Below are 26,342 nucleotides of genomic sequence, written 5' to 3' on the forward strand. Positions count from 1 at the left end.
TGAACAAGAACATCTAAAAGATTAAAAAAATTACCCTCTGTATTTTTGTATAAAAATAACCTCTAAGGTACACAAAGCCAAAAGATAAATATCTGTGATATCTTTAGTCTTATACTAGCTTAAAGTAATCTTTCTGAAAAGAGCAATGGAACCAACTGAAACCCTTGGATTCATTTTCTCTACTCAGCTGAACATATGCCAGATACCTGCATGTGCTCCCTCAAAAGAGCCATATAAATTAGTCACAAGCGATGAGGATTGGGCTATTTACTCACAATGAGAGAGAATAAGAAAATCAATAAATGGTACTTCCCCCTCCCTCCGCCTGTGTGTGTGTGTGTCCATCCCTTACTGACCTATATAAATGCTAGCAATTTATCATTATTATTCAACAGAATTTGCACTGCTTTCTGTAACACTGCAGAACCCTAACTTTCTGAATTGGGACATTTGAATTTTTAAAATACATTTTCTCCTTGTGGCACACAAGAGCAGTTCATAGCTCTGAAAAGGCAGGAACATCCAGGAGCTATCACCTGGCAAATGCTATGTCAACTACTAAAGGAAAAGGAGAAGTTCCATTCTTCCTAGTACCAACATGTTGGTCCACTAAACCACCCCAAAAGCAGTAAGAGAAGCCTCCCCTGCTCCTCCTCCCTGCCTGCCTGGCAGTGCTTGGGCACCAGTCCATTAAGGCTCAAGGACATCGTGCTTCAGCCTTCATTGGGGCACAGAAGCCCATGAATATCAAAGAGATGCATGGGGTCCAGTGCAGTCTGGCTGTTGTTAACACTGTTGTGTCAGTACTGCTACATTTTGAAGAACAGAATGAGAAATTTCCATTTTCTGCTATGCATGAAATTTGCAAAAATACTATACAGAGCTTTTATATTACACAACTAATATTACCGTCTTGAATTTAGTTGGCAGCTTTTTTTTTCCTGAACAATTGAAAACACATTCTACATCTTACCTTTCCTATGTTTTTTAAAACATCTCATTGTTGGGGGCAAGTATTATAACCCCATTTTGCTTAGAGAAACGGCAGGGAAAGGTGATTTTTTTTCCTCAGTCAAACAATATATCAATGGTGAAGTCAAGAAAAGAAATCAGGTCTCCTGACTTCTAGTCCCCGTGAAGACAACAACCTTCTCAAGGATATGTTCACCAAGTCTGGAAAACTCACCACGAATGTCTATGACATAACTTTTGATACTTCTATCACCTCTCCTGGCATGTTCTTCTAGAACCTGAAACCTGCCTTTGAGGTAACCCTAAATCAGGCCGAAGGGGAATTTAAGGAGGATCTATTTACATCATCATGTAACAAGCATCTTCCCCACACATTCTATACTACGCAGAGAGTGTCTGTGTATACTCTTCCTGGGGCCACCCTCTAGCTTACCGTGCCTTCAGGGGTATCTGCACTTTATCAACCTATAAGATTTCTTTCAGGAATGCTGGCTTCTTGGAAGCCTTGGTAGGTTCCTGGATCTGGAGGAGAGGGTGTGAATGCTGTGAGAGAAGACATTAGCTTACAACTACAAATCTGATAAAAGCAAAAATGTCGTCTCAAAAACCTCGCATTCTTGTTAGGATTCTTTCAATGAATTGATCCGTGCACAGATTTTCAAGGCAGGGCCTAGCTTGATATTCATTGCACTCATAAGGTGGTCCTCTTTTAATAAAAGAAGAGCTTGTCCGTCAATCTCCTGTGCTCTAAATTCATCTGCAATATCTTGACAACCTGTAATTAAGAGCAGAAGCAGCACGTTAGAAATAACATGTAGATCAGAGTCAACATTTCACTCTTAACAGGGACTAAGATATTGCCAGGCACCCTTCAATAGGTATCTGCTGGAAAACTAATGAAATGCATGTACAACACTCTTGGGCTCCGGAAGGAAAAAAGGGATCATGTGATGATGTCATTGTAAAGAGAATAATTAATTCCAGGTACTTATAAAACGAGGCAACTTTTAATTTTTTTTTCCCTAAGTGGCTAGGCTTAAAATTACTTTTAAACATTGTGCACAGCAACCTTGCTATAATACAGCATAATTCTGTTGGTTTAACAACTCCATTAGTGGAGTTCAGACACAAGGCAGAAAGCTGAGTGGAACGTAACATTGTTTTTAGGACTATACATCTCCCTAATGCAGCATGCCACAAGATGTTAGCAATAATGAATGAGCTTATTTTTTGATAATAACCATTTTATTTAAAAGAGGACTAAAATATTAAAACATCTCTCAGTATCAGATTTCATCTTTCCCCTAGACCAGGGTCGTCCAAAATGCGGCACACAGTGCGATTTATGCGGCCCGCCTACAAGTATAGAAACTTACATAAATGCTTTATTAAACGAAGCCGAGCTACCGCAGAGCTCTCACTAAAATGGCAAATCAAAGTATATGGTCTGTTGTTTCAATAAAAACCTAAGGTTGGACAGCCCTGCTCTAGACCAATAAGAACCCATCCTAGCTGATGGTATCATTTGAAACATATTCAGCACTTTTAAGTCAGTCTGGATCAATTGTCCCACAGCTTAATTACTAGACTTAATGATCAAATCTAAGTATGATCACAGTCAGAGGCAGTAGCAATTCTGACAAATGCCTTTCATTCTCCACAAAGGGAGAATCCAAGAGTGATAAACTGAGAAGCCAGAAGAGCGGGGCAAGAGAAGAATTCTCTGCATGGCAAGGCAATTATGAGATTCTAACACCATCATTAATTGTGCTATTATGATTAAAGATACAAAGTAATAGGGTACTTAACCACTTTTAAATTCCAGCCACCTTTACAAGGGAAACTACATAGAGAAAAAAGGTTAAGTGAAGCTGTTAAACTGAATCTTTGCACCCCATACAGTCAAAAGAGTCATTTTTTTCCTAACATAAGCTTCTTCCCACAAAACAGCCTTACTAGATCAATGCTTTAACTCCCACTAAGACCATCAATCCTGGCCAGTTATTAGAACGTTTCCCTTGCATTCACCAAGTTACCATTCCTTTCTGTTTCTGGTTTTTAATTTCATTTTCTAATTGGATTTTTTTCCTTCCCTTATAAATCTTTGTTTCAATAACTTCTTGGTCTTTTCTCAATTGACTCATTAGTCCCCTTCGCAAACGTTTTATTGATTTCCTCAACTTCTCACATAGAGAAATTATGGAGTTAAAATGGGATTACTCACCCTGGAGAAGTCCCTCTTCCGTTCCCAGACAGAGCTCTCAACAAAACTGGGCAGAGAGAAAAGTGACTAATCTTGCATCTTTTTGTAACTCGGCCTTCTTTTTATGGGGGGAAATGTAAGATTCTTCTCTCTAAAGTCTTATTTACAAGGGCACAGGAAACAAAAGAAGACAAGGGAACCCAGATCCTAGGAGCCATGTTTGGGAAGAGAAGCAAGGAATTCTCCATGATGAGAAATGCCTCATTATGGGTTCTTACTGCTTAGTGTAAAACAGGAACCTAATAAAAAACATGTTTTTCCAAGTGGATGGTAAATATATTCCCCAAATAATAAAAGGGTGAAAGTCAAGGAAAGCAAATTTCTGGGAAGCAGTGCGATCTCAAAGGGCCGTGTAATCTTCAATATCTAGGCTACAACTTTCTTATACTAACCACAGAATAAGATTAATACGATTGTAGCTATATATTAATGTGGGACAAGCCAGAGAGAATAGACGGTTATTTTTCTTAGAATTATGATAATTTGCATCTAGAAACTAATTAGAGAAAAAATGGATTTCACAAGTTTTTCTCCAGACAAATGGTATTTAGTACAACTTGGACACGACATCCACTATGTTCACTGTTAAAATAAACACTGCTGATGCCTACGTGATTTCTGTGGTGTATACACAATACAGACCACATCAGTATATACACAGCCTTCTGTCTCCCTAGAAGCTGGTAAAAGAACCTTCAAGTTAGTAATAAAACAATGATGTTTCTTGACGTGGATTCCTACTAGTGAAACTGAACTTTTCTATGTGCTGGAAGCTATTTTGCCACTTTGGGGGAATTGGGGGGGGTGGGGGTGGAGAACAACAATAAAATCCCATTCCTCACCTCTCCAAAATCCCATCATCAATTAGGGAGGAAGAAAAAAAGAGATTCCTTGCCCATCTGTACTATTCTAATAGGAACTTCTTGAGTATAACCATGGTCACCAATCTAGTCAGTCACAGCTACAAAAGGAGCGGTGTGTTTTTCACCTGCTGGCTCAGTGAGGACAAACTTAAGACCATTTGGCAAATCCCAAGAAGTTCATTACATGGAGGCTTTGAGGAGATATCCTAAATCAGCTCTATAGAATGTGTCACTTAAGACCTCTGGCTTTTCCTCTGAGTAAAGAGGTCAGGCTCACATAAGCTGTAATACACTCTCATTTATATGAAGAATAAGGGGGCCTGGAGAAAGAAGGCATAATATTCTCAATTCTGAGAATAAATTACTACTGGTCACAAAAAATTCTTCCTTCAAGACAAACTCATAGGGGAATATCCTTTCCTTAGAAAGAAAGCTACGCTGTTCAGAAAGAAGTCCTAAAGCGAGCTCTGGTGGAGTCACAAAGCACATGAAGAAAATGTATTGTTCTGACAAGACCCCTTACTTTGTAAGCTGCTCTTTGAGGGCAAAATTTGGAGAAAGAGGCTCTAACTAATCCCCTAAGACACAGCGTAAGTGGAGAGTTATTTACCTGAACAAGTCAGAGTCCCTTATAAGCAACCCCCTCAGAGAAGGCAGTAAAGAGCCAAAGTGGGCTATCTGATCAATGTGAGAAATAATTCTGAGTTATCAAAGGTCTAATATTAATTCCCAGTGCCTGACAACAAAATAATTAAACTACTACTGAGGATTATTAGCAAAAAGAAATTTTATTTCCCTCCATTGTGAAGCCAGCTGGACAATTTCCACCTCAAGGTGTCACCTGCCAGTCCTCAGTCACGGGGCTCCTAGACAGGCCCCCAGGAAATCAGGGCAACGAGCCTCCCACTCTAGAACACACAGCTCAAACTGAAGCCTTCCAAACACCAGTTTCTGAGCACAACCATGAAAGACAGAGAGAAGAATTCACGAGGTGTGTCTTAGGTGGTGTTGGAGCAACTACCATTTTGGACATTAAAAAACACCAACTCCCTTAGTATTTGGAAGGAAAAACTTCAAGCTGTCCCTCAAACGAGCAGTTCCTAGACCTAATTCAGCAGGGTGAGGTCACACCTGAGGAGAACAAAAGCCAAACCCCAATCCTGGATGATTTCAAATGTATTCACGGGGAGCAGATTCCATTACTGGCACCAAGAGCAACAACAAAACATCTACTCTCATCTAAAATTGGAAATACATTCCAATGAATACAAAAATATCAGCCAACGAAGAGACAATACTCCTCTATAAATCTTGGTCTAAGTATCTACAAGCTGCGTGCTCGGCATCACATATTGGCACTGAGATTCTTTTGGGATTGTGTTCAAAAACATGTCAACTTCCTTGTAAAGGATTTATTTTTTAAATCATTCTCCTTGTAGAGTGGCCTACTTGAGAGTGGTAGAATATGAAAAAAAAAAGAATTTCTAGAACAAGCTGGTCAGTTCAATTTGACAAGAAAAGTGTTCTTTCTAGGAAAATGTTATCAAGCTGGTAGATATGAAACAATAAGTATTTTTCAAAAAGTATCCACTGCTTTTTTTCTTACCACTTTCTATATATTTTAAATGTGATCTTCAAGATACCAAGATACCTTGGTTGCCTTTCATAAAGAATAATTAACTGTTGGACGTGTTTCAATGGTTCTGGCAAACACATTTGCCAAAGAGGCCTTGTCTTCTAAAATGATTGTGTCAAGAGAAACTTACATGATGTTATTATAAATCCCAAGAGAGAATATACATCAGGAAGAAATGAGCTATTTTTGTGAGCAATATGCCCTGGGCCAGGATAAATGACAGGAATAGATGAAAAACTCTTGGTCTTATCATCAGCAAAGGCACAGGCTTCTGCAGTGACATAAGCTAGCCAGCCCCCCCTGGAAAAAGCAGATATGGGAAGATTATTGTTGCAATGAAAACGAGAAAGAGCAAAATAAACAAGTTGATGAAAAGAGTACTACCCCAGATGACAGTAAGTACAAAAAATGTAAACAAGAAAGAACAGCACATACTCACTCTAACAAGTGAAATGGAATTTCACCTTTGTATCTTCTGTTTTAAAATTTCAGAAGCATATTTTATTTGAAAAAAATTGGAAGAAGTTAGCTTCTTTGAAAAAAAAACACATTTGGTTTTTCTTTCAAAGAAAGAAAAATCATCTTATAGTCTAAAGATCTTGATTAAGCTTCAAAAATATAAAAGAAAGGAACCTGTTTTTTTAATGATTTTCCCCCAAAAAAGGATGGAGAGAAGGGAAGAAAATAAGAAGAGGTGAAATAGAAAAAAAGAAGAGTAGAAGGAAAGGAGTGTCTGATTCAATCTCTCTACTGACCTCTCGAGAGAAATCAGACTGAAGAGAGGAGAGCCCCTTTCCTGTCTTCATCAGCTGGGGTGGGGTGGGGGTAGGGGTGTCACAGCAGGAGCAGGACTAGTCAGTTTCTATCAGCTTGGGAGGGTATGAGAAAATACCCAGTTGTGCTGAGGGAATAAGCAGGAGGAAACAAATCACATTTAAATAGCAACTGCCAATTAACACAAACACAAAGCACTTCAACAGATGTCTTGTGCAACCAGTGTGGAAATCTAATGTCAGTCCTGGGTGATCTGCATAAGAAAAAAATATAAATGCCCAACAAAAGACTGAACCACATACCCGGCAGAGAATGAATGAAGGCCCACACCTCATCGACCGTCCATATCGATGGTTCTGTTTGCGCCACCGGGAGCAAGTCACTGTTGTCGGGCATCTTCCGCAGTCGGCCCTCCCGGAGCTCGCGCTCTCGCTCCCTCTCGCTCTGCCTTCGCAGACGAGTGATCATAGCGGTTGGCACAGGCTCTTCATGAGGAGCCAAGCCTTCTTCTGCAGATGGATAAGTAATTGGAAGCTGGAAAATGCAGTACAAGTAAAATACAGCATTGTGCTTTCCTTGCATGTCTGAAAAGGGTATTGTAGAGGGAAGCAAATTTTCTACAGACCTGCCTAGGAAAATGTTCTCGCACTGCCCCGTCAGGGCCACTTGGACGACGGCCACTATGCACAAGGCTTTGATTATCAGGCTTACGATTCCAACGACTAAGTGCAAACTTCTTGGAACAGCTAACATTGTACCTAAGAAACCCAAGCAAGCAAGGTACATTCAGCAATTCAAAATAAGAGCAGATTTTTGTTGCCAAACACTGTTTGGAAATTAAATAAATGTTATTACTAAATATACTTTCAATAAATACTGAGACCTCACTATAAATGACCTCTCCATTAAACAAACTTGCGTGTGGTCTTGGTAAAATCATGATACCTCTCACTCTAATAGATAAAGCTTTTAACAATAGGGTAATTCTTGTTTTCCCTAACACCATTAAAACAAAACTCCTACTGTGTATGTAATGGTTTAACTGATATTAAATCTTGTTTTCCTCAGCCGGAAATTGCAAAAAAGTTTTAGGGAGGATATCAAGATAATTATTAGGAGAGATAATTTCCTTTAAAATGTTAAATAACTGGGGCAGAAACATACAAAATAAATCTTACACTTTTCAAAATATGACTCAAATTAGGAAGTGAAAATATAAACTAAAGCCCTCAAAAGTGTGTTTCATCACTCCCTACTCCAGGGCTGGTGTGATGAGCTTCTGAAAAAAGCAAAGAGAAATCATTTTTTATGACAAAGTGTATTTTTCAGCCATTGACAGAATTAAAAGTTTCAATTGCATTTTACCAAAAGATATATAAACATATAGAGGATATCAGAATCATGAAAATTTAAAAGGTCCCTAGATATTTTTGGTTTGTTTGTTTTCCAGTACAAGGAGACAAAAGCAGCATCTCTAGCAGGGACCAGTGGTAGCAGGATCAGCCTGGGTAGAGCTACTCAAGTGCCCTGCCTGCCAAATCCATCAGATTCTTCCAAGTGTATGAACATATTAACAATCTCCTTTTTTTTTTAAAGGGGGAAGGAGCTTAAAGAAGGAATGTGATGTGAAGAAAGGAAGAGAGAACCGTTAGATCTCAATTCCAATTAAAATTGCATTCCTTATGATGTCCTTTAATATACAGAAGCAAAAAGCTCATAATCATTAGAAGTCACTAAAGATTTCACCAGATTAGTATGTAAGTAGACAAAAATAATTTTCCTCACCGATGTTTTTGAGTGAGAAATAAAATATACTAAATTATGGAAATAAGCAGAACACGCATTTTTCCCCAAAAGAAAAATATGCCCTAGGCCTGGCACTTTGATTGTAAATCTGTCCATCCTCAAATATTTATAGATCACTTGTTGCTAATTCTACTCATCTCTGAAGAGACCACTATAAAATGTTCTAATTTCTATCATATGTATCCAAAGATGCTTACCTTTCCCATGAGGGACACAGAGAAAAAAGGGGAAAATATCCAACCTCCTGGCTGTATTAGCTACCTTTGATGTTAGCCCATTAGCCTCTGAAGTCACTAGAATAAACACAGAGACCTAAACAAACTTCCCTCACCTTTAATTCCTACTTGGCAACATTTCCCCCCGATGTCTCGCCCCACTAGAGGGCTAAGGAATAAGAGGGATGAAATTATGTTCTGGATAACCCCGATAGCTCAGCAGTTTTGGGGAGGAAGGTAGAGAAAGAATGGGAAGGGTGAATATCTTATACCTCAAATATCATTTATAAAAAAATAAAAAGACATTATATGGTTGTAGCTTAGCCTTATTTTTCTAGTATTTGTTTTAGCCTCTGTGCCATTTAATGTTTGTTTTCAATAGTTTTTGGTAAATGATAAGTACATTAGGTGAGGCTGCTATGGCAGTTCATCATACTTCATTGTATCATGAAGGAGCCAGAGGATTTGTTTCGCATACCGTTATTCTTAATAATAAACACAGCAATTTTCAATCCCTCCAGCATGACTAAGATAAAGGTAATTTTAGGTAGTCCTTATTGAAAAACTTTGGTTTCACCTATGTATAAATGTGAATGGCATTAGCATTTAATAATGAAAATATAAACAGATGTATATTTCATTATGGGGGGGGCAAGGTGGCTCCAAAATAATTTTTCTGCAATGCCAATTTTTCTAAATGCCAACAAATGTAAGGCATTTACTATATAATTTATCTAGGGTATTTCCTGTTTGAGTATTTTACTCTGTATTAGACCACTGAAGTGTGTTTGACCAAATTTAAATCTGAAATGATAAAAGCAAGTTAATATGGATTGTGTTCCATCTTCAAAAAAAAGTGATAAGAGGATTTAAATTTTAAAATGTTCAGTGAATATGATCAGTTCTCAAATAATCTAAATCTATTTTTTTCATATTTCTGGTTGTTAGATGTTTTAAGTTACAATGTTCTTAATTTGAAGATACCACAAAAATAAGAAGGATATTTTGATCTTAGTAAGATTAATTTCAGAATGTCAAAATGGGGGAATAAAGCAGGCTTCCAGCAAATATTGGAAAAATAAAGTTAAGCCAGGTTTCATTTCAGCGTCTCAGTGGACTTCATAGACACTGTCTGGATTACAGGAATTGGGGGGGGGGTGGGGCTGGGGAAGGAGAGAGATCACCCTTCAGCATCATGACAGAAGATGGCCCTTTAAGGCACTAACCTTACTGCCAAGCTATGACAATAGGGCATTTCATCTGCTGCTACTCCAAAAGAAGTTACAATAAATACTCCTACTATGAATATGGCATTTTTAAGGAGCAAATCTGATGTTTGAATGTTTAAAGGAGCTCTAGAAAATGTCTAAATTATGATTGTCCCTCTATACTCTCCTACTCTACACGTGCATCATTATACATAAGTTTAGTTATGAAACCAATATTTTTGTAGATTTTTATTTTATATTTCGGTAAATATTAAGACCAAAAAAATATACCTTTTGGCACATGACATAGTGCAGAATCGTTTTGAACGTAGGAACTCATTAGCATATCCCATCTTCCCACAAAATTCACACTTGAGCAACTCACTGTCCATTTCCTCTAATCCCTCTAAAAAAAAAAAAAAAGAAAAATTCCAAATACGTAACTGTGTTTTATGAGACTTCAAGGGTAGGCTGCCTTGACTGTAGCTTAGTGGCCCCTGAACTTTTCAGTCAACAGCCCCCTTGGAAGGACAAATGGCTTCATAAACCAACCACACCATTCTATCCCTCTTGCCAATGCACAGGAGTCTGTCTAGATAAGTAACCATTACATTTGCAATGTAATGTTCATTTACATGACAACGTAAGATTTCTTTTTACACACATTTTTGTATAACTTGGATTTTAGACTTAGCCCATAGACCATCCCTCAAGGATAAGCACCATGGACCACTCTTAGAGAAGCACTCAAGAGTACACAGCTTTCTTTACTTAGATATCTTAAGTTTAAAAAATGAAAGATATTAACAAAGATCATAAAATAACTGTGACTTTCCTTTAACCCACTCTCCCCAAACCAATCCAATGATCTCCTCCTTGAAGACCTCACCCCAGACTCACTGTCTCCACGAAGCCCAACCCAGTCAAGACCATTTTGTTCCAGCTGGGTTATTCACTCTGCTGATATTCATTCAAACAACTCTTCCAGCAAGAGTAACATTAGCTCTCCTTTATATGGCATTTGAAGGTTTATAAAGTGTTTTACATGCATCATCTCATTTGAGCTTCAAAAGAGCCCTATTAAGTACTAAAGGCAGTATCTGAACTCAGGGCTTCCTGCCTCCAGGTCCTGCAATGTGTTCACTGCCTCTTGAGGAAAGAAACTATCTTCCATTTTTGTCTTTGTATGAGCAGTTAATACCATGCTGTACTACACATACAGTAGGTACTTAATAAATGTTTGATGAATTGAACTGAAATCCATAGTTCCTTATGTCCTATTTGCCTTAATCCAATGAATGAGACTTTTTTTGTGTGTTCTACAATATATTTAACACTACGGCAGGAACACACTTAGGCATTCAATGGGCATTGTTTAGTAAACTGGTCAATCACAAATAGTCCAGTTTAAAAAATGTTTTCCTTGGGGAACAGGGCAATCAGAATATATGCCATGTTGGAGAGGGGGGTAGGATAGAAATGGAGAGAAAATTTGTAACTCAAAATCTTGTGGAAATCAACGCCGAAAACTAAAAAATATTAAATAATAAAGTATAGAATTCAAAAAAGTGTTTTCCTCTTTTCTCGCATGTTCATATTCATAAACCACACAAATCTGCAGTAAGATGGCTAACAGGTTTTTTGTTGTGAATGCCCAATGGGCTCTTTCTGTATTGTCCATTTTAACAAAGCTTTATATAAAGACAGAGTCTCATTCAGCTATTTTAAGATGATATTAAGGAGCCTGAAATGTAGAGCTAGGGATGATATGTACTCATTAAGAAGCTTGCCAGGCACTTACATCATGGTGTCACTGGTGAGACAGATGGCAAAATATTAATGCAAGTGAAAGATAGCAAGAATGGCTAAAAGATTATTGTGCAACAACATGCAGTTCCAAGAAACACTTTATTATGAACAAACCAAAATTAAATTAGACTAAAAAGTATTTTAAGATATCTGCAAAACTTACTGCTCTAACAGTAATGAGAAAACGATCTTTCTTTAATTAGTAAATCTGAGAAAGCTTTGGCCAGGGCTACCTACAGAGGGCCAGCAGTCCAGAGCAGGTCTTTGTCCTTGGTCCTGCTCCCAGGTGACCAGGCTGGGTAGGCCTCAGGGCTCCCCCCTCAGCTGGGGTGATGAGAGGTAGCCCTGAGACTTGTACCTGAAAGTCAACCCCCACTGTATACCTCTCAGCAACAACTACCATTGACCTAGGGTAATGTCAAGGGCAAATGAACTTTCTCTAACCTTCCCTGTGACCAAGTGGCTGCTATCAAAGGCCCTTTGTTCCCAGAATATTGGTTCACCACAGCATCACTACCCAGACAACAATTTAGAATAGAATTCATGACTGCCAAACTCTAATAAAAAAAAAAATAATGGGGGATGAGGAGAGGAAAATCAGCTGATCGTTTTTTCCTTTTATTTTTTTGAGGGGAAGGCAGGGCAATTGGGGTTACATGACTTACCCAAGGTCACACAGCTAGTAAGTGTCAAGTGTCTGAGGCCGGATTTGAACTCGGTCCTCCTGACTCCTGGGCCAGTGCTCTATTCACTGTGCCACCTAGCTGCCCCCAGCTGATAGTTTTGGCATTTTAAAAATAACATACTTCAAATTACCTTAAGAGTCAAAGAAAACAGGTAAAGATAATGTCATTTTACAGCTCATAATGGTTAACTAGGAATACTGGGTAAAATAAACAAAAGAAGTTAAACTTGAAAAATACAAGACACAACACATCACATCAACAACAAGCCTGACCACTGAAGGAGCCTGCTGACCACAGAAAAAAGGTGTTGAGAGAGAAGATGTAAGAGGCATTTCGCAATCAAGTCAAGGGAAGAAGGATGAGAGTCTGAACTTGAGACATACATCTCCCCCCTCCACCCCTCATGCCTAGTTACAACCATGGCTGAAACCTAAGACAAGACCAGCAGATCTCTAGATTTTGACAAGAACTGTTTGGACAGCTGAGTGAACCAGAGATCTCATTAGTGAGGGTACTCCCTTGCTTATGGATCATAAGTCTTCTTTACCTGATCCAATATTATTTTTGTCCATGTTTCCTAATAAATCCTCCATAAATGTTCTACTTGACATGCTAAAGCCCTTCCTTGCTCCTTCATATCATGGGGTACAGCAACCTCTCAGACTGTCCATCTCCTTTTCCACTGTGGTATTGTCCTACGTGGCAAAATAGAAAGAAAACTGGGTTTGAAATTGGAGACTGTGTGTTCTAGGTGAGTCCCGGCTCTGCCACTTTCCACTTGTGTGAGCCTGGGCAAGTCACTTAACCTGCTGGGGCCTCCATTGGCTCTCCTGTAGAGTGAGATATTTGGACTAAAAGGCCTCTAAGGCCCCTTTCAGATTTAAGGCTGAGGAGCTCTATTCTACCTTCTATACTTCAGGCCATACTCGTGACACGCTATAGATACTGTGTATTTTAGCTCTTTGGAGGTCATGGCCTTCACTACAGCATCCCCAAGAGACAAGCTTCTGAAGGAATGAGTGGTTTGACAACAGTGTGCCCTGTCCCACAGTTTTCCATTCCAATCTCCTTTTGCTCCTCCCCCAACTTCCCTACAAACATAGTTCATGGCCCACTGGCAGGGCCTCTCCAAAATATACTTATGAAGGTGAACTCAACAGGCTGCCCCTTCTCAGGTGCACAGACTCCAGGCCATGCATGTTTTTATCTGCTCTGATCCACAATGGAGAGTTAAACCAGATTCATTGGCATTATAGTGGATTTCACCAAGGCTTTGTCCCTGTAACAGAGGCTGAATGTAATTAATACAGTAAGTCAACAGGGTGTAGCTGAGTAGTGGAACTTCAGGTCCATGCCTTGTAACTACGGACCACTCATCCTGCCTCTCTCTCAAGATGTTGTGTTGAAAGCATGCTGTGAGCCTCAAAGCCACAAATTAACATGGAATTGGGGGAACCTTACTGATAACACAGTGGATGTTTCTCCTATTTGGATATTAGGCAGCACATCTCCCATCATACTAGCCAACATATCAGTGTTTACGTGATATTTTTTTCTTTCTGAGAAAGAAAAGCAAAATGAAGATCTTTAGACTTGCTCAGACAAGTTGTCACATGTACATACCGTACATCAAAATGGTCGAGATCACAGCAAGATGCAGCTTCAGAGACAAATCTGTTCAACAGTCTGAGCACCGGCATCGAGCCAAGTGCGCTAGATAGTTCACCCATGCGAAGGAAAATGTCTCACAGAGAACACAAGCCTCTGGCTGAAGAAAGCATTGCACTAATCTAGAAGAAAACCTCCCCAACTAAACTACAGAGATAATACTGTTGTTTCTTTGGTAGTGGGAGCGGAGGTGTGAGGTCACGATCAGGGCATCACGGCTCTAAAGCTGGGAAAGGCCTTAGAGACACACGGGTGGGGCAAGGAAGGTCCATGAGTGGAGCGCCCAAACACAAAAAAGGACCCATGGTTTAATGTCTCTTCTAAAAGTAATGAGAAGAGACGAGTTCTAAAATCCCTTTTCTAGCACCTGAATGGCACTGACCAATCTGATGTGCTACTTGCTAAGAAAAACCAAATGACCTTACAGGCCTAAGATCTGCCCCACTGTAGATAAGGGGTTCCCAATCATTTTGTGGTAAGTACCTATTTCTCATTTCTCTCAAGTGATAAAGGTGCGTGATACACAAGGAGTAGGGTCACAGAAATATGGAATTGATCACTGTTTATAAAACTGACTTGGAATTGACTTACATGTTATGTATGTTTCTAAGTCAACATTTCTCCATTATCAGCTTGTTCGTGTTTGAACATTTCTACCCATACTTCATGCTTCCTGACTAAGAGGCTCTTCTTTCTCAGGGACACTCCTGCACACCTGCCATAATCCTATATCTGCCATGAATTATTTCACAAATATGTTGAGCAAAAATAATAATAATAAAAAACGAACAATTTCCATGTTTTTCCTTCTTGTGTACACAAGAGAGCACATCAGAAACACAATGTAGCAGGAAAATGTTTGTGTACATACAGTAGTTACTGCAGGCATATTAAGGACACATAAAGTATGTGGGATTTTAAACTGTTTCAGCACATTTATTTTTCCTATTTTTAATTCAAAATAAAAACTTCCTTAGCTAAAGTATTGTGCTTGACCCAAAAAGGGCATTCTAGTGATTGAAATAAAAATATTTAAACTATGCCCATAAGAAAAATTTATAAATCAAGGTTTCTAATGCTCATGTAGGAAACCAAACTAGCACAGTATTAGTAAGAAACAAAGGAACACATTTTTTTTGGAGGGGCAATTTCATTTTTCTAAGATTTGAATAAAATGAACATTTTTAGAAGCTAGCCATTCACATACAGATGCATAACAACAAACTGATAATGGTAGGGGTGAAACTGAAAAGAGTGAGCAATTTCAACCATTAAGGTAAAATGCCGTTGATCCCTTGCGCCACCTTAGTCACATGCTGTGATCTATTTGTGCTCCCCAGGCGTGCAGCATTTATTTAGAGAGAGACACAAGTTTGAGAAAAGCATGGAAAGACTTATATGAACTTATGCTGAGTGAAGAGAGCAGAACCAGAAGAACATCGTACACAGTAACTGCCACAGTGTGAGATGACTGACTTTGATAGACTTAGCTCTTCTCAGCAATGCAAGGACCTAAGACAGCTCCAAAAGACTCAGGATGGAAAATGCCATCCATATCCAGAGAAAAAACTTTGGAGTCTGACTGCAGATGGAAGCAGACTATTGGTTCTCATTTTGTTTTGTTTCTTTGTGGTTCTTCCCATTAGTTCTAATTCTTCTTTACATCATGACTAATGTGAAAGTATGTTTCATATGAATTGTATAAGTGGAATGTATATCAGATTGCATGATGTATTGAGGAGAGGGAGGGAGAGAAAATTTAAAACTCATCTTATGGAAGTGAATGCTGAAAATTAAAAATAAATTTAAAAAGGAAAAAAGAAAAAAAGAAAGAGACACAAATAGCCCAGAGTTTCTAAAATAACCAAAGGAAAGCCCTCCATTGAGGATCTATGGGAGCACATGGGCAGAATGAAGAAGGAAGGAACATGTTCATGTACAATGATGGATGAAGTGCCCCCACCAAAGAAAGCACAGATTCTTCAAAGCAACAACACAGAGGGCAAAGTAAAAATCTGAGGTGGAATGGACAAGTGTCAAATCCCAAACATAAAAGGTCAAAAGGAAAAAAAAAACCCACAAAAAACTTATTCGAAATTCAAGCTACAAACCTTCAGCAGCCATGTCTTCCATCTCGGTGTCCGATGAATTATCAGCATGCTTTGTATTATTCTGGAGCTCTGCCTGGACACACATGCCACTCATGACTGGGCTGTCCAAAAGGGGCCTTTTTTTCACAGGCTGTTCTACTAGCAAAGATGAACGACTTACCTAACATAAGGGAAGAAAAAAAATATCTTTTGGTCAAATAAATAATTTCCCCAAATTTTGAATTATGTAAGAAAAGTTATTTAACTGTTCCTACCCTTCGATCCAGAGATCCCACAACTACCTTTACACCCTGAGAAGGTTAAGGACAGAACAAAAAGGTCCAATAGGTATGAAAATATTTATAGCACAATTATCTGTAATAGCAAAAAGATAGAAACAGTAGTACATGCTCACAAAGTGGATAATGGCAGAACAAATGGTGGTATATGGACAGACTGGAAAATTATGGTCCCAAGGAAGGACAAACATGAATTAAGAGAAACATGAGAAGATTTGTATGAACTGATAAATAGTAAAGAAAACAGAACTAAAAGGATAGTATACAGCATACTACCACAATATTATTAACAAGGATGAAAGCACTAGGACAATGGAAGTCAGATCAAATTGTGTGGTCAGGTGAGTGTGGGCTCTACATGACACCTGTGAGCCACACACCTTCCTTTATGGGGAGAAAACTGTAAGAGCTCAGACTTCGTGCCCTGTTCAAGGAGGAAAGGAGAGGGTGGGGCTGTGTACTGGCGAACAAACACTCTAGCAAAACAAAAATGCATCAATTTACTCTTTTCACGTTTAGAAACTGATTTGTAGTCTTATAATTTGTTATAACTGGCCAGAAGTAGTCATTAAATAATTTATTTCTTGGGAAGATGGGTCATTTGGAAACTCTGTCAGGGTCACTAGCAATATTAAATGATTGCTGCAATGTATCAAGATAAATTATCACCTCTCTTGCTTGATTTGCTCTGAAGAGAATTTGAGAATTTTCTTGGGTAATCCTGTCAAAATATCAAGACTATACAATTCTGCACTTCCTAATATTCCAATTTAGCACTCTTCACCAAGCAGTACATGCAAAGAAAGCTTCTAATCTTGAAGCGCAACTTGGGAATAAAAGGATAGCAATTATTTTAATGCTTAGTATTTATTTCAGAACTTTAAAATGATTCGGTATTTTAATGATTTTACCTTATCCTTTAATAAAATAATTCTTCTAAAACTTAACAATTTACTACTTTATGAACATAATAGACATAAAACTATTTACAACAAAACTGATTAACCAGTGCCTTCAATTAATTCTTTTTTCTATCATAATCTTTCAGAAGAGAGAAATGACTAGAAAACAAGGTAAAGTGGAAAGCCCACCAAAATTTCCAGAAACTATCCTGGGGTCAGCATCTATTTTTTAATCTCACCCGACATTTATAGAGCACTTTAGTGAGGTTTATTAAGCAACAATCATCACCGTATCCTGCAGTTTCACCATCTATTCTACGGTATAATGAAGCAGGGAATGCCTCTGTCTTGCCTGGCGAGTATTCAAGAAGGACGGCGAAGTGCTGAGGGCTTTCGGTGTGAAGAAGCCGTAGGCCCCACTCACCCCACCCGGGGCTGACCTGAAGCCGAGAGTATACAGCCCTGCTCACATTTTGGTCTCCGTTGTGAGTGTTCAAGATGGCTAGGGACCTTTGACCTTTGAAAGGTCAGAAGAGCGATCACTCTAAGTCCAAGCTTTGCGGGAGATCCAGCCCAGGGAAGGCAGCAGATGAGTCCCTGAAGAACAATCTGCTTGAGACACACCAGCACTAGCACAGATGAGGCCCCATGCACCCACTGACTACACTGTATTTGGAAGTGAACTTAGAAAAGGAGTACAAACTACTATATGCTGGAGCCCACTCTCTCCAAGGACTGAAGAGACATGGGGGCCGTCTGCTCTCAAGGTTTGGGAATGTTTCTACTACTGTCCCCGTTACATCTTCACAGTAAAGATTTCTCTGAAAAAGTAATTGATTTGGGCTGGTTAAATCAAAATAGGGCACCATAACTAGTGGCTGATACTGGGGAAAACAGTCCAGAACGGGAGTTCAAGCTGAAGACTGGGGAGAAAGACATCCCCCAGCATTCTTTAGGAGTACCCCTAGAACCTTAAGAGAGAGTGTGTAGCCTTGCTCTAGGAACTCAACTTGTTTGTGCTCATGTAGGTTGGAAGAATAAGTCCAATACCTCAATACACTGGATATTTAAGAGAGGATCCTTTATCCAATCTACATTAAAGATTTCATTCATTCATATAAATGTCTCACTGCAACTTTTCCACTTAATGATGTAATATACTCTTAATCTCTTCTAATTAAACTTATGAAAAAATTCTAATTTTTAAAAAATTAATTTCTACTTTCAATTCAGAGGAAAATTGTACTACTCTAGTGTTAAATTTACTTACAGATCATTAAACTAGCTAAGAGAAATACATAAAAAATTCTTGAAAGAATTGTGCATTAACTTTAAAAGTAACAAGACTGTAATTAGTAACTGACTATTAAACTATCAAACTGCCAACATTTCAAAATGAAGAAAACATAAAAAAGAAAAATAAATTTGGTTTTGGAGGAAGGAAAGAAAAAGAAGGAAAAGAAAAATAATGAAGTATAGAATGATGACACACTACAAAATCTTCAATCGCCAAAAGTTTCTAATGTGTCTACCACACATTAAAAAAGTCAGAAAACTGAATTAACATCTTGTCGATTTTCAACAAAAGTTCAGATAAAAAGGATTTTCCACCTAATCATCACTTGCTTAGAAAATGAAGTTAATTAAAACATTTCATTTTCAAATAAGTCAATTAGTTGTTTGTTTTAAATTTCTGAAAAATCCAACACAGAGAACAAACACGAAAATGTGACAGGTCTACAGATAACATCCACTCGAAGGATATGAAATTTGCACGTTTAATCCTAGAAAGGATTTAAAGAAAACCCAACAGCCTTATAGCTGTGATATGTTTGGCAGTCTACTCAAATACATAATGTTTCTTAAAAAGTCAAATTAGAAGTGACTTCTAATTCAATGCGAAGTTATACATGACAGTTATATGAGACTTCATGCCGTCTTGGGGAGGGAGGGGGGAGGGAGGGGAGAAAAACTGGAACTCAAAACTATGTAGAACCGTGTGTGGTAAACTAAAAATAAATAAAGGAAAAAAAAAAAAAAGAAGTGACTTCTGAAAGTACTAAGAGGAAAAATAAAATATGACATTTAAGATACGAAAGGAAACTACTCAAAATTTACAAAAGTAAATACCAGTCCACAAAGAGGAAATGTCAAAAGACATAAAATAGATAATTTTCAAAAGAACTGTCAATTGTCTATAATCACTTGAAAAAGTGCTCAACATCACAAATGATCAGACACTATAATTACAACAGTAATCGCTAGCATTTACACATGGCTGTAATGTTTCCAAAGCACTTCACAAGTATCATCATTTTATCCTCATAACCACCTCCAGACGGAGGTGCTATTGTTATCCCCATTTTGCAGATGAGGAAACTGAGGCAGGAAACAGTTAATGACCTGCCCAGGCTCACAAAGCTAGCACTAAGTGTCTGAGGCAGGACTAGAATTTATCTATGACCCCTTTTATCTCACGCCAATCAAATTGGCAAATAGAGCCCAAAACCGTGCTGTGGAAAAACAAGTCTAGTAACGTAGGCCATGTACTGTAAGCAAGTGTGACTGTTTGGAAAGCAGGCTGGCAGCGTGAAACGAAGGTCACAAGTGGAAGGCCACTCTCAGTACTGGGGGCACGAGTGATCTGGCTAAAACCCAGCATAATCCAAATGCTCCACGATGAATGGAATACCCTAAGTTGAATACTCTAATGTAGCTGAGACCAAAACAAAGGCGAGTCAATACAAAGAAGCAGGGTCCCCAACAGAGGTGGTGCAGAGAGCCCTGACTTTCATTTCTGTCAATGTAGATAGATGCAAACCAAAAAAACAGATGGATCTATTCTGTTCTTCAAGAATTCTGACAGATAGAACCAAGAGTAAGAAAATTTCTTTTTAGAAAACAGTTAAAGAGACAACTATCATGGCTGAAGATGTTCACTAGTGAGAATCCTGGGAGCCAGGGATTGAACACAGGTTCAAATCTCGCCTCTGTCTCTTCCTTTCTCTGGGTCTGTTTCCTCATTTGCAAAATGAGGTTTGGACTAGACAGTCTGTTAAGTCCCTCCTGACTCTGCTTCTATGCAAGTTTGTATTTTACCCTCTAAGTCTAGGGCTGTGAACTACCAAGGGGGTCTTGGATAGATCTAGGAAGGGAGGAAGTGGTCTGTGAACTTGGATGGGAAAAAAATTAGACCTTTACTTTCACTAACCTCTAATTAACAGTGAGCATTTCCTTCAGTTGTGATTCCAGAAAGGGCTCTAGCCCTGCCTTCCCCAGATTCTAAGCAAGAAAACACAGTCAGACTTCAGCCAGGCTTAAGGCCAAGGCAGCTTCAGAAACCACATGACAAGCATATGGGACAATCCTTTTAAACTAGTTTTCTTTAAGAGCTTCTCTTCACCTGAAGTTGAGATTTTAAAAGGACAGGAATCCTGAGAAAATGACTTGTTAGATAGGAACCAGAAATCAAAAGCATTCACCTTTTCAGAGTCACTAGTGGGTTAGCACAGGGCAGGAATAATTCACACAAAGGCCTTTCTCAAAGTTCCAGAGTATTTAGGTGTGGAAATGTGTTTACCATGACTGTACATGTATAACTTATATCAGACTGCCTGCTCCCCCTGGGAAGGGGGAGGAGAGAAAGGGAAGGCGGGAGAAAAATTTGGATCTCAAAATTTTACAAAAATGAATGCAGAGTGTTTAGGAAACTGGATTGTTCATAATGTGAACACTCTTTAACCATCATTTCAGGTACCTTAAGGTATATCAAGAAAAAAAAAGTCCAGTTAGTTTGGGTAAATTTCTGGTTATTTCTCCCTAAAAATTAGGAAAAGTAAAGGAAGTTTCATTAAAACAGAAATTTTCTGAATTTGTTTCTGTATTGGTTCAGTTCAACAAAACAACTTAATGAACATACTTTTATTGGCATAAAAAATAATCCTACATAAATGCTTGAAAAAAAGTTAATTTCAGAATTCTTCTTAAAGAGCGGTAATAAACAGGTTTGCTTAAATCTATGAAATTATCATTAGATTTGACCTTTTCAAATACACATGACCAAAAATATAAACTTCTCCGGCACTTACAGGGAATGGCTCCAAGCCCTCTTGAATCACAAAGCCCTCAATAACGTGGGTCAAGATCTGTGGTTTCACAATAGCCTGTGGAGGTTTGTTTTCAACATTAGGAACGCTGCTGGGCAGAGATGTGCTGTGGCTCCGAGTGGCAGCTGCTGGAAGCAGAAGTGGAGGCGGGGGCACTGAGGCATGGGGAGGGTCTGTCGGAGACTTAATCACTGATGCACTGACTGATGCCACTGCAGGGAGATCCACTTGGTCTGAAAAAAGAGAGGTCAGTTGTTTCTGTGTTTTATGGTCAGACCATTTTGAAAGACAACAGAAGGAACCAAGCATCAGTTACAACATTCAGCCCCATGGCTCTACCACAAGTCCAGAGGGTCTTCCTAAAGTGCCTGCTCTGCCAAGCTGCAGGAGATGTGAAGCCTGCCTATGCTGCACACTTACAAGGAGCCACCAGCAGGTGAAGGCACTTGGGAAACATTCCATAGTTCCCCATGGTGTAAAGCACGGGGAGGGAGAAGCCACATCTGTTTCTGTTTGAGTTTGGTGCTACTGATCTAAGTGCAGACCCTCTTAGACCCAGGAGCACCCATCTCCTCCTCCCCAGGAATGCCAGTCTTTCATTCTTGTCTCATGGCTGTACACAAGCTGGGGCATTAGACAACGAAAAAGAAAGGAGCAAGATGAGGTCTGCACGGATGCGGTGTGGAGAATCTGGGCAGAAGGCAAGCGATCATGCAACACAGGGATACAGCAAAGAGGCACCTCCAAAGAGCAATGGGCTGTGCAGTGTCCTCCCAACGAGAACCACTCCAACGTCTAGGCTGCAGGCCTCACGCAGCCTTTCCCTTGCTGCAATATGAAGTAATCCTGACCGCCTCTCATAGTCTCTCTCCTCCTGCAGGCTCAGAGAAATCCCACTCTTTGGCTTCTTCCTTTATTCTGATAATAGTTCTTTCTCTTACTCCTTTACCAACTCCCTTTTCTTCTCTTCTTCCTAGCCCTATACTGTCACTGTTCATCAAGATTCTGTCTGAGGCCACCTTCATTCCCACAGCTTCCACAATTAATCTCCACGCAGATGACTACAAAATCCATAACCCAAATGTAAGTATCCAGCTGCCTTAAAGACCATCTCTACCCAGATGATACTGGCACCTCCAACTAAACATGCTCAAAAACCCCTCATTTTCCCTAAACCTGGTTCCTCCTTCTGACTGTGTTTCAACAAGACTGTCCCTCTTATTCACCCGGTCTCGCAAGATCAAAACCCTGGCATCATAGTTGCTTCTATCATCTCCTTCAACACTCAAATTCAACTGATTACCAAGTCCTAGAGATCCCACCTCTCCACTATCTCTGATATCTACCCCACCCTCATGCAGGCCTTCACCACCAAGAGCTCAGACTACAACAATAATCTAACAGGTCTTCTTTCCAGGTCTCAACTTCCCACTCCCCAATTTATCCTTTACCTTGTTGCTAAAATAAATTTCCTCATCCCTAGATCCGGTCATATCATCCACCTTTTTAAAGATCTCCACTAGCCCACTATACCTATCAATTAAACTGCAAACTCCCCTTTCCTGACATTCAAAGCCATGTACAATGCGGCAGCGGTGACACCTTCCAGCTTCATCTTGTCCCATTCCTCCAGTCCTGTCCTTCCAATGTACCCTATGCTCTGCTGCTCTGGGCCCTTCCTCCCAGCCCTTCTGCCTGATGTTTATCCATTGTTGGGTGCACTTATCATATGTTATTTTAAAACATGGCCAAATCCTGCCTCAGAGACTGACCAGCTATGTTTGTTTTTTCAGCTATGAAAGGAGAGGGCTGGACTAGTTGGCCTTTAAGGTACCTTGCCTATGATCTCATGATTCTATATGATTTTACATTATAATTATCTATGTATGTGTTACATCATCCTTCCATAATGCAAGCTTTAAATGATACAATACTATAAACAGTTATATAAACACCAACTATGTGCCAAGAACTGTGCTACACCATTATGTGCTAGGGGCTGTACTAAGAGCTAGGGATACAAGTAAGAAGAACTAAAGCCAGTCCCTGCCCTCCAGGAGCTTGAAGTTGAAATCGGGGAAGATGGTATTCAAAGGGAAACTGAAAGGGGAAGGAGCCCATCAGAGGGTACCAAGTGAGAATGGGGATCCGCACCCAGCAGGTCAGGAAGGGAACGGCATTTTCCTATTTGCTCTTTGGATCTCTTCCTGGCAAAATGACAAGTACATGTTGGGTGATCAGTGACTGTTTGCTGAACTGAAAAAGTCCAGAAATTATCTCTGCAGACTCCCAAACCAACTAGCTAAAGAGTAAGGAAAATACGCTGGAAAACACCAACAGAAAGAACGTGCTCGATTCCTCCATTTCCAAGAGCATTGATTCATTCTAGTATTTCCTGAAAATTATGAGTCCTGGCACGCCATAAAATCTTCTTCTACTTACCCATTCATACAACATAGTAAGGGGGGAATTATAAATGTATTCTTTCCCATCCCAATTTTTTCTTTAAGGAGAGACAGATGTAAAATGTCTCTAACTATTAAAGCTGTGAAGGAAAACAGAAGTTTTCTCCTTTTTCTCCTAAGGTAGAAAAAAAAATATAGATAGATAGATATAGATATAGATTAGAAAATGAATAGATTTAAAAAAAAAGCCTTAAAAAGACCTCAAATAATTTTGTATTATGTATACCTTGGCTATTGACCTTTCAGGGACCTAGCAGGCAAATTTTAAGAATAGAAGAAACCAACAACTATAGTTAAGTTCAGTTATCTATTCTCTCGTGCTGTCCTTCCCAGTATTAAGTACATAAAGAACATTCAAGAAAAGGAACCAAAGAAGAAATAAAGGAGAGCAAAGAGTCCCCCCCAAATCACTAACACTTTTTGTCACTGAGTAGGCAGTAGGGTACTTCGAAAACAGAAACAAAAACTTATGCTTTGTGTTGAGTGAACTCACAAAACTCACACCTTCTTTAGGCCTGTTTCTTCATGTATTAAATGGGTGAGTTGGATTAGATAATTCGTAAGGTTACTTCTAGTTCTAGTATTCTAGTCAGTAAGTCAACAAGAACATTTATTAAATGCCTCCTGGGGAATCAGGCATGATTTTAATTCCACGTATGGAAAAATTTTTTGACAATAAAAGCTATTACAAAGTAGAACAGAATGCTTCAAATGCAGTAGGTTCTCCCTTACTCAAGGTCTCCAAGCACAGTTTAAGTGAACATTTGATGGGGGTCTTGTCATAGAGGGAATTCTTTGTCTGGTATGTGATGAACTAGCTGGGTTTATGAATTAATAAGTATTTATTAAGCACCTATTATGTGCCAGAAGCTGGGGATTCAAAGACTAAGGCATTAATCAAGGAGTTTTCAATCTTGATGACTCACCCTACTTTTAAATTCAATTCAATTCAATAAACATTTAAGTACCTACTATGTGCCACGCACTATTTTAAGCACTGGGAGATACAAAAAGTAGTAGTAGTTCCTGCCCTTGGTGAGCGCACGCGCGTGCGCGCACACACACGCACACACATGACAGATAGGAAATAATTAAAAGAGGGGAAGCATTGGAATTAAGAGGGGGTTAGGGAAGGCTTCCTGTAGAAGGTGGGATTTTAGTTGCAACTTGAAGGAAGCCAGGGAGGTCAGGAGTCAGAGCAGGGGAGGGAGAGTGGTCCAGGCATGGAACACAACCAGGAAAAATGCCCGGTCAAAAATGGAGTGCCTTAGCCCAACAGCAAGAGATAGAGAAATTCCATTTAAAGTTACTGTAGACCTTATAAAATACTTGGGAGTCTATCCGCCAAAACAAACCCAGGAACTCTATGAACACAATTACAAAACACGTTCCACACAAATAAAGTCAGATCTAAATAACTGGAAAAACATCAGTTGCTCATGACTGGGCTGAGCTAATATAATAAAAATGACAGTGTTACCTAAATTAATTTATTTGTTTAGTGCCATACCAATTAAACTAAACCAAAAATTATAAAGCTAGAAAAAATAATAACCAAATTCATCTGGAAGAACAAAAGGTCCAGAATATCAAGGGAATTAATGAACAGAAATGCTAGGGAAGGTGGCCTAGCCATACCAGGTATTATAAAAGCAACAGTCATTAAAACTACTTGGTACTGGCTAAGAAACAGAGCGGTGGATCAGTGGAATGGGTTAGGTACACAAGGCACAGTAGTCAATGACTACACTAATCTACAGTTTGATAAACCCAAAGAGTCCATCTCCTGGGATAAAAACTCGCTAATTTGACAAAAACTGCTGGGAAAACTGGAAAATAGTATGGCAGAAACTGGACATAGACCAATATCTCACACCATATACCAAAATAAAGTCAAAATGGTTCACGATGTAGATATAAAGGCTGATACTATAAGCAATCTGGGAGAGCAAGGAATAGTTTACCTGTCAGATTTATGGAGAAGGGAAGAATTTATGACCAAATAAGAGATAGAGAGCGTTATGAAATGCAAAATGGATAATTTTAATTATATTAAATTGCAAAGTGTTTGTACAAACAAAGCCAATGCAACCAAGATTAGGAGGGAAACAGAAAATTGTGAAAGAATTTTTACAACCAGTGTCTCTGAGAAAGGCCTCATTTCTAAAATATACAAAGAACTGAGTCAAATTATAAGAACAGAAGTCATTCCCCAATTAAGAAATGGTCAAAGGATATGAACAGGCAGTTTTCAGAGGAAGAAATTAAAGATATTTATGGTCATATGAAAAAATGCTCTAAATCACTATTGATTAAAGAAATGCAAATCAAAACAACTCTTAGGTACCACATCTCTCCTGTCAGATTGGTTAACATAACAAAACAGGAAAATGATAAATGCTGGAAAGGATGTGGGAAAATTGGAACACTAATACACTGCTGGTGGAGTTGTGAACTGATCCAACCTTTCTGGAGAGCAATTTGGAACTTTGCCCAAAGGGCTATAAAAATGTGCATACCCTTTGACCCAGCAATACCACTTCTAGGGCTGTATCCCAAAGAGACCATACAACGGGGAAA

General features: G+C 39.0%; 1 protein-coding gene across 4 annotated transcripts in view; it reads right to left on the reverse strand.

Annotated features, from left to right (window-relative positions):
• Positions 1–332: 332 nt before the first annotated feature.
• Positions 333–26,342, reverse strand: part of PHC3 (polyhomeotic homolog 3) — a 66,937-nt gene continuing 40,927 nt past the window's right edge. For 3 of the 4 annotated variants that reach the window (XM_036753812.1, XM_036753811.1, XM_036753809.1), the window contains 6 exons: positions 21,280–21,530; positions 16,012–16,171; positions 10,029–10,143; positions 7,134–7,266; positions 6,811–7,042; positions 1,528–1,747 (listed from right to left, as the gene is read on the reverse strand). In XM_036753812.1, the coding sequence (XP_036609707.1) occupies positions 1,593–1,747; positions 6,811–7,042; positions 7,134–7,266; positions 10,029–10,143; positions 16,012–16,171; positions 21,280–21,530 (1,046 nt within the window). In that variant the 3' untranslated portion in view covers positions 1,528–1,592. Of the gene's footprint in view, positions 1,748–6,810; positions 7,043–7,133; positions 7,267–10,028; positions 10,144–16,011; positions 16,172–21,279; positions 21,531–26,342 lie in introns of all 4 variants that reach the window. The other variant, XM_036753810.1, reaches the window with a different exon arrangement.

Source organism: Trichosurus vulpecula, chromosome 4 (assembly GCF_011100635.1).
Source record: "Trichosurus vulpecula isolate mTriVul1 chromosome 4, mTriVul1.pri, whole genome shotgun sequence".
NCBI classification, from domain to species: Eukaryota; Metazoa; Chordata; class Mammalia; order Diprotodontia; family Phalangeridae; genus Trichosurus; species Trichosurus vulpecula.